At 38.4% G+C, this 8,906-nt stretch overlaps 2 protein-coding genes across 2 annotated transcripts in view; both read right to left on the bottom strand.

Annotated features, from left to right (window-relative positions):
- The window catches only part of LOC117948167 (cytochrome P450 27C1-like), a 20,964-nt gene that overhangs the window by 10,874 nt on the left and 1,184 nt on the right, over positions 1–8,906 (bottom strand). Inside the window, exon 2 of the mRNA XM_034877685.1 lies at positions 681–857. Within this exon, the coding sequence (XP_034733576.1) occupies positions 681–857 (177 nt within the window). The remainder of the gene's footprint in view (positions 1–680; positions 858–8,906) is intronic.
- Positions 4,791–6,846, bottom strand: LOC117947104 (cytochrome P450 27C1-like). The gene is made up of 4 exons (XM_034875707.1): positions 6,678–6,846; positions 6,324–6,401; positions 5,944–6,147; positions 4,791–5,339 (listed from the first exon to the last, which is right to left on the bottom strand). Exons 1-4 carry the CDS (start codon positions 6,726–6,728, stop codon positions 5,220–5,222), a joined length of 453 nt encoding a protein of 150 aa, XP_034731598.1. The 5' UTR covers positions 6,729–6,846; the 3' UTR covers positions 4,791–5,219.

Raw genomic sequence — 8,906 nt, 5'->3', positions numbered from 1 at the left:
CCGTTTTTGTATTGTAATGTAATGTTACTTTTTCTAACTTTCCTGTATAATAAATATATGAAATGAAATGAAATGAAACATTCACAAGAGCACTCATGATTCGGAAATGTAAGATTGTGTTTATCATAAAATAATTATGCCTGAAAGTAATCGGAATTTGCCTAAATAAATCACAATGTGTGCTAAGATTAGCCCTTTGAAATCTGAAAATGCCAGAAGTGAAATCAGCATCCTCTACAACCTCTAAAACCACTCACATATTGTAGAAATTGGCCATACAGTGCAAAATTTGTGGTCAAACTGGACGATTAAGCTAATAATGCTAATTATGCTAATTATGCAAATTGCTCAACATGTGCACATTAGCATCCAGCAGTTTATGTATGCTGGGGACCTATACTTCACATTTCTGCGATTCAACTTTGGGGTACTCAACATTTCCGGGTTCACCCAGTTGGCTACTAGACTACTATATGAAATCACCAGAATGTGTAGAAAAGAAATTTCCAGTGCAGCCTAAATGATTTTGAGTTGTTAATAAAACGAACTGAGAGAAGCAATCTGGGAAAGATCCATAGCCGTTCCTTGATTGTTTTGGTTCCACCTGCTTAAGACAGGTCACACTGGTGGCAAATTTGGATTAAGTATCAAGAAAGGTATAGCCTACACGGACACCATACCTGAATTTCATGAACTCTGCTGAACCCGTCTCTCCAGAAGAACTCCATTAAGTTGGATAGGGCACTGGGTCCTGGCATCTCCTTTAGGGACTTGATTTTGGTTTTCATGTCAACATCCGCCGGTGTGATCAATCTTTCAGGCATGGCCTTTTCTCCATCCGCTGAGATCCCAAATTCATTTCTTGCTGTTGACTTATGCAAAGCGCGTAAAGTGACGAACATGTGCTTATTTAGCCGATAGTCTTGCATATTCTTCCAGCATACTGTTCCAAAATTATTCAGGATTGCCATTATTTTAATACTTTTCTGTGTTTCCGTGTGCACATACGATCTATTTGATCAAGTCAAAGTCTAAAACTGGCAGATTTCTGCAAATGCAATGATCCACTCACGTGTCTGTAAATAACCAGCTGCATGGGCTACTCTGTGATGCACACCAGGCGATAACTGGTGCAAAGACTGTTGACAAGCCAAAAACGGTTGTACAAGGAAAGCTTTTTCTGAAGTTGAACTGAGGGCCAGAGGAGAAGGAACGGACCCAAGTCCACTGTACTGCTAAAAATCAACCCACACTCACACACACACACAGGACAGGGTGAGTCAAATGTTGCAACTGACATATAACAAACTTATTTCTGCCATTAATATGTAGAAGCAAAGGTTAAAGTACATAGTACACATCCACCTGCTACGTTTGCAAAAAGTTAACATTAAAGTACAAAGTACACCTCCGCTACATTTGCACTCTATGACACCAAGACAAGCTACAGTGTATGAATTCACAGAACAGAATTGACATTACCCGTAAAAGGGCTTTAAATTACTTTTAAAGCTGATTTTGTAGCTAAATCATCTGTGGTGAAGAAAAATGCATTGCCCAAACCACCTTAAACTACTGGAAGAACTAAAAATATAGGAGGGGGTATTCCTATTATCGAACAATTAACCCCTCCCCTTTCTTGTGTAGTAGATTATCTGCGAGTTATGTATACTGTTAAAATCACACTCACATGGCTAGAGAGTGCCACAGTTATCACTTACTCCACTAATGGTTATGCAGCCCAGATTCAGTGCTGTGTGTTGATTGGTCTCTGGTTCCAGCTGGTGTTGCCTCACTAACATCACACATCACAGAGATTGCACACAAAGTATTATAACAGAATGTTGTATTCTCCATACAAATTGCACTGCAGTATATGTATATTTGAGTAAGTATGGGGTTAACAGGTAACAGGTTGAGAAACTAAGTTTACCGTGTGTTTTCTGGACAGAGTCTGTCGCTGCTGTTTCTCACAGTCCCAATTATTGGATGGCACTTCCCCACATGTTGCTGGCAAAACCTACCCGCTGGGAATGGAAAGATTTGGATACGCTCACATATGTAAGAATACAGATTGGAGAATTGGTAAAAACACACCTAAATTTTACAACTGCAATGTGTTAGATTTGGGATAAATGGACTACAAAGAGACCTTGGCACACACATGCAGGATAACCCTCTCAGAAACACGTCCACACAAACACACACACACACAAAATCCACTTGAACACCAACTGATTAGTTTCACAACACACACAGTAGACTCTCTAGTATATGTTACAAGTCCATGAAGGCAGTTAGTGTAATAACTCAAAATCCAGGAAATGCTGGACATGCTTTAGTTTGAGTGCAAGATTTTCATGATGCAGCACAAGAACTTTCCATTTATGTCTAAAAGATAGTTTAAAGAAGTTCTTTATTTTGATTGTCTCCATAATAGATCATTCACTTGCCTGTTGGTAATTACAGATGTGTTTTAAGCATGCTGACATTGTTCGTGCGGCTTTGGAGACCTGCCTTGCAACTAATGTACCACAGAGATTACTGCTATCTCCAGAAAATTACACAACTCTGTCATGCATACTGAAGCAGCAATTGATGCTTCTTATCTCAACCTCTAATTTGGTTCTCAACCTGTCATGAAGCCGTTGGAGGTACCACGTGTTTGCAGGGGCTTGTAAATATTCATGGGTAGTAAGAGGGTGTCAGTATATTTTGAGGGGTGGCACCACGTGGCAGAAGTATATATGTTGATTTGATCGCAGTCCTATCAATCAATATTTACTTAGAAAGCTTCCAAATGAGGACATTTCAGCTCAAACCCTTAGGCTACATTATTATGCCACATGAGAAAAGCCTTAAATAGAACCACACTAAATAACAACTGAATTCTCCTCCTACAACAAAAGACAGTTTTTACCATGTTACATCAGCAGGGGTACCAAGTCTATCCAACCACTGCTGCAATAAGTAGGTTTTTGTCTGAGTTAATGAGTTATTTATGTCAGCTGTCAATCATTAGTCCAACTTGCACCACTCAGTTTCTTTATAGATTTTATTAACTTACATCCAGTGTACATGCATTACAACAATTGAAAAGGTTTTAGGAGTTAGTTCCCTCACCAAAAAATACTTTTGCATAACAGTTCATCATTTTATTTATTTTAGGCTTGTGAGCAGAGCATGACGTTAGCATTCCTACAAGAGCTAAATTTGGTGATAACCAGGTTGTTCAACATAACGCCTCACAAACTTATTTAGATCCAAAGCTCTAGTGTGTTTTAATTCAATATTGAATATAGCCAAACTTTACAATCTCTTCTCTGTCGCAACAGACCGTAAAACATTTTAATGATCCATTTTTTTGATTTATGAAGAGTTGGAAAACTTTATTCGCACGATGCACTGAACAACCTGAACAACCTAAACAACCTAAACAACTCATTAAAAACATCCTTGTATGGGTCGAAAAAAATTAGCAAACTCCATCAGAGTGGTAGGACATTAATTTTGCTTCTGTTTTTCTGTCTGGTACTCTCCTCATCTGATGTAGACTAATTTGTGTCAATATCAATATTAATCAATATTTTAATCACAGGTATTAGCCAATAAAAGAACAACCTCCTCTCTCAAAAAAGTAGTACTTGACGGATTTAGTGCAACCTTTAGTGCAATAACCTTCATTATGTCACAATTTCTGTTAAAAAAACTTCCTATTTCTCCAATCATGTTATCCATAACATTGAAACAAAAGGTGTGTTTGCCATCTGGAAATCCCTGCTATTCCACATTGGAAGGGATGACACTATCTTGAAGTGCCCTTCTTTAAAGTAAGTGCTATAGCATGCTTACTGTCTCTGCCCGATGTGAGTTGAGTGCAGATTTGAGTCGAGCATGTTCAGATTTAAAGGGTTTTTGGCATAACGTGTCATAAACTTGACACATACATTTTTCTCATTACACACAATAACAGAAAATGGAAATCATTTCAAAAACGATTTTAGCTATTTCTATGATTGTTTGTTTGCTAACATTAGCTCAAAACGCCCTTCAAGTGACAGCTTTCATTGTGTTTGAATCATAGCTTGTAGCTAAGCTAGCAGTCGTTTACAAAATGTTTTAGATATCTATGATTGTTTGATTGCTAACGTTGTTAATGTCATATATATATATATATACACTGCACATATATATATATATATATATATATATATATATATATATATATATATTATTTGTGTGTGTATGTGAGGTCACATGTGTGTGTATGTGTGGCAGCTGGAATGGCTTTTTTTTACTATTAGCGTATACAGGATCATTTGAGCAAGGGATGACCCCATAGACTGTATAAAACGTATGGCACACACTGGCTAGCTGTCCAATAGTTTTACTATCATTATTAGACACTGAATTAAACAGTGCATACAGTAATTTAGTAATTAGCAAGTGTCATTGAGTTTTTCATATTGCATGCTTACAATTGCCTTGTCATTTCCCACTGTGGGACTTCTTCATAAAAAACTGCATGACTTAGTGTAAAGTGAATACAATTCAACAGACAGCAGCATCTGTAGAACATGCTGTTTTTTTTTTGGAAAGTCTTTTGACCAATATAATTTATCTGTAACATGTCTCTTCATTTGTAATTATTGTACAACGATTACAACAGTTTTTTATGCTGTCTTTATTTCAGAACAAAAACAGTTCTTTATTGTAAATCTGTTTTCAAAATTTCACATTTACAAAAGTATAGTACAGTAGTACAGTACAGTAGTTCTGTAACAGAAAACCTTTATTTAAAGTTTTTCTGAATGAAATGGAGCAATACATACAAACTATTCATCACTGAAAGTGCAAGGAAACTATTGTTTTTTTAAAGATTATTATTTTTCTGCTGCACAATCGTATTTTTGAGGGGCTATGGATACTCGGAAATACACAAAAAGACCTAGGCGAGAATTTGTCCCACCACTTAACTTAACTTTAACTTAAGTTCAATCTGCGTTAATTTATTGATGTAGGATAAGAGTCCTCCTTACTAACAAACAGGAAAAGGTGAGACACATTCTTGCCTGAGTAAATCCTCGGTCTTAGCTTGGTATCTGCAATCTAACAGTGAAAGGTGAACTAAAGGCAGTGTATTTAAAAAAAAAAAAACTAGTATAGAATCATCGCTTTAAGATCAAAGCGTAGTAAACATTATGGAGAGGAGTCTGAGTCTAGTTTTCCCTGTCGATGAACTGCAGGTGGATGGGGGTAGCAGGGCAGAGCAGGCCGTGGGTTTTGGCCTTGACATCAGTAGTAAGCGGAGACACGCCAATGTGGAACTTTTGAATGAGCTGCACAAGGAGCAAAGACACAAATAAAAAATCAGATTTTATGAATCTTTGTCAATGAATACATTTATCAGTGTGTTTATCTAGAAGTCAAAGATCTTTAGTAGCACAGCAGGGAGCTGGTATGCTTCCTCTAGCCATTGAGGTTGGCAGATTAAAAAATATTCAGGGATTGTGTGAGCTAATTCATTTGAAAGAATTAGAAAATAAAAAAAAATTTTGTACTATTCTATGATGCTTCAGGAACATACATTTTCCATGAAAGGTTTTGACCATACCCTTACATTGATTTTTTTTATTTTAGTTTTTAGGTTTGCAAACATTGTCTCTAAATCCTGATAGACAGCAATATTTGCTGTTTAATGTAAATGTATAGTATTTACTCTGATTGATCCAGTGCTATATTGTAAATGTCAGCGATTTGTGTTGTGGACTGAGAAGGTATGATCTGATCGGGAAAGTTGTTCTGGATATGGCTTGTATGAATTTATGGTGTCTTGTAAGCCCATGCTGTCTGGGCAAAGTTGTATTCGTGACACAATTATAACAACTTTATTAATTTACATAAGTAGATATATTGTGTACAGCTAATTCATTAATTCCCTACCCTTGTGAGAGCTAGATGCATCTCTAACTCTGCTACTCTCTTGCCGATGCAGCTCCTGATGCCGTAGCCAAAGGGAATTGAGCCAAAGTTGTCGACACGATTTATGGAATCTTTCCGTATCCAGCGATCGGGTCTGAAGTCTGAAGCATCACCAAAGTTTTCTTCTTCCAAAGATGTGGAGTAGTGACAAAGGGCCAGCTGAATCTAACAAAGTAAGAAAATAAAAAAGTGTAATGAAAGCAGCTTATGTATGAATAACGCTGGATATTTTACTTCTGGTCCCACTGTAATGTTTTTGTCTGACATTCATGGTCATGCTTTTTCTTCAGCACATGCACACAGTAGAGGACTCACATCTATTATGTCACTATTAGTCTTACCCCTTTGGGGATTAAGTATCCGCCCACCACCAGGTCATCCTGGGTTATCCGTCCGTTGCCAGGGAGAACTGGAAAAAACCTGCTCTCAGACAGGGGTGCACAAAGACTGTTACTCAACAGTAAAATGTACTGATCTTCTTACAAAGTGTAAGTGTAACTGGATAAGTGAAGGCACCACACAGAGAAAGATGGACAAATATACTCATGTAAGTTCATGCCCTACCTTTAAAGGTGATTAAACTATTGCTTGCAGTGGTTTAAGACATTGCAAGTGAGAGCAAACAAAAAGAAACAGGAGACATCAACAGCTAGATAAGAAAAAGCTTGGGGAGTATAAATGTTTATGCAGTTTGTACCTGAGTGTCTCTTTGACCAGCCCTCTGATGAGAGGCAGACGAGGGACATCTTCTGCTGTGGCAACTGTGCCAGGTCCCAGGGTCCTTGTCACTTCCGCAAAGATTTGCTGCTGTATATGAGGGTGCCGAGCTAACAGGTAGGTGGCCCATGAAAGAGTAAAGGATGTCTGGGGGAATTGAAAAGGTAGTATATTAGTATTGTTCATTTGCTCTTAAAAGAAGCCTTTATGGAGATGTTGCATTTCTTTCTTTATGTTATAACAGGTTTGACGTTCATGTATGCAGATATAAAAGTTTCCTTAATGTTGCGAAAGTTTGGGCACCCCAGGTAAAAATTTGTATTAATGTGCATAAAGAATCAAAGAAAAGATGGAAAAATCTCCAAAAGGCATCAAATGACAGATTAGACATTCATATGATATGTCACAAAAAGTTAGATTTTCTTTCTATCATTTACACTTTCAAAAAAAACAAAATTGGCGTCTGCAAAAGTTTGGCCACCCTGCAGAGTTTCTCGCATGCACCGCCCCCTTTGGAAAGCTGAGACCTGACAGCATCATGGATTGTTTGCAGTCATCGTCTGGAAAGACCAGGTGATGTCAATCTTAAGGTTTTAAATGCCCAGACTCATCTGACCTTGCCCCAACCATCAGCACCATGGGTTCTTCTAAGCAGTTGTCTAGAAAACTGAACTGTTGCAGTACACCATTCCACTAAAACGAGATACTCGTACAAATATGGTCTTCATGGAAGAGTCATCATAGACGAGCCTGATGCATTGTGGAAACAAGTTCTGTGGACCGATGAGGTTAAAATAGAACTTTTTGGCCGCAATGAGCAAAGGTACGTTTGGAGAAGAAAGGGCACAGAAGTTAATGAAAAGAACCTCTGTCCAAGTGTTAAGCATGGGGATCAATCATGCTTTGGGGTTGTATTGTAGCCACAGGCACAAGGAACATTTCACAAGTAGAAGGGAAAATGGATTTTGGACGCTAACTTGATGCCATCTGTGAAAAAGCTGAAGTGAAAGAGAGGATGGCTTCTACAAATAGATAATGATCCTCAACACACCTCAAAATTCACAGTGGATTAGATCAAGAAGAGTAAACTGAAGGTTTTTCCATGGCCTTCACAATCTCCTGACCTCAACATAATTGAAAATCTATGGATAGACCTTAAAAGAGCAATGCGTGACAGACAGCTCAGAAATCTCAGAACTGGAAGACTTTTGGAAGGAAGAATGGTCAAGATACCTCAAACAAGACCTCAAAAGACTCTTGGCTGGCTACAAGAAGCGTTTCCAAGCTGTGATACTTACCAAAGGGTGCAGTACAAAGTATTAACTCTGCAGGGTGCCCAAACTTTTGCAGACGCCATTTTTTTGTTTAGGATAAATGATGGAAATAAAATCTAACTTTTTTGTGACATATAATACAAATGTCTAATCTGTCATTTGACTCCTTTTGGACATTTTTTCCATCTTGGCTTCTTTATGCACATTAATACTAATTTTTGCCTGGGGTGCCCAAACTTTCGAGCCCCACCGTATGTGACTCCCAACCTCTCTACTTTCTGCTAAAGCTACACACTGCACCTCTAAACTCCTAAAAACACTATTGCACATATCCCTTTGACACACAGACACACACACCGTGTCAACCCCGGCCAGTAGCATCTCCGTAAAATTGGCGTAGATCTCCTCAGTGCTCATCTCCTTGGTAATGAGCATGTGTGTGAGCAGTCCCCCCTTCACCTCCTCTCCCCGCTCCAGCTGGGCTTTAATCTCTTTGAGCCTCTTGTCAACATGAATACTGCCTGGGATCAGACAGAGAAGGTGGGATGAATGGAAAGGTGGAAAGGGTAAAGGAGGTTAGTGAAGGAAATGGAAAAAGGAATAGGTTATGTAACAGAAGGACCCCATACTGAAAACAGCTGAATAAGGTCTTCTGTGGCTCTGAAGAAGCTTGATCAAATCTAAAAAAAAAAACCCGATACTGTAATGGCTTTTGGGTTATCTTGGCTTGGAAGTGAAGTACTTGTTGACTGGTTTACCATTTTAAAAGTGCTATAGTCATTCCAGGCAGATAGTTCACTGGAATATAAAAGCATACCAAAAGTATTTATGTGCACTCTGTGGAAAAGAATTACATCACTTACTGAATTTGAAGAGGCCATCCCAGGAGAGACAGAACTCCTCCCATGGTTTGGGAATGACCGGTCGGAGCCA

This window comes from Etheostoma cragini, chromosome 1, assembly GCF_013103735.1.
Source record: "Etheostoma cragini isolate CJK2018 chromosome 1, CSU_Ecrag_1.0, whole genome shotgun sequence".
NCBI classification, from domain to species: domain Eukaryota; kingdom Metazoa; phylum Chordata; class Actinopteri; order Perciformes; family Percidae; genus Etheostoma; species Etheostoma cragini.
The sequence above is the reverse complement of the archived record's forward strand: the minus strand, read 5'-3'. Positions and strand labels throughout refer to the sequence as shown.

Coding starts and splice junctions, on each gene's coding strand:
- LOC117947104 (XM_034875707.1), bottom strand. CDS start 6,728: ATGTCCCTCGTCTGCCTCTCATCAGAGGGCTGGTCAAAGAGACACTCA. Junction 6,402..6,677: donor GGTCAAAGAGACACTCAGGT/ACAAACTGCATA, acceptor TCTGAGAGCAGG/TTTTTTCCAGTTCTCCCTGG. Junction 6,148..6,323: donor GATACTTAATCCCCAAAGGG/GTAAGACTAATA, acceptor TTACTTTGTTAG/ATTCAGCTGGCCCTTTGTCA.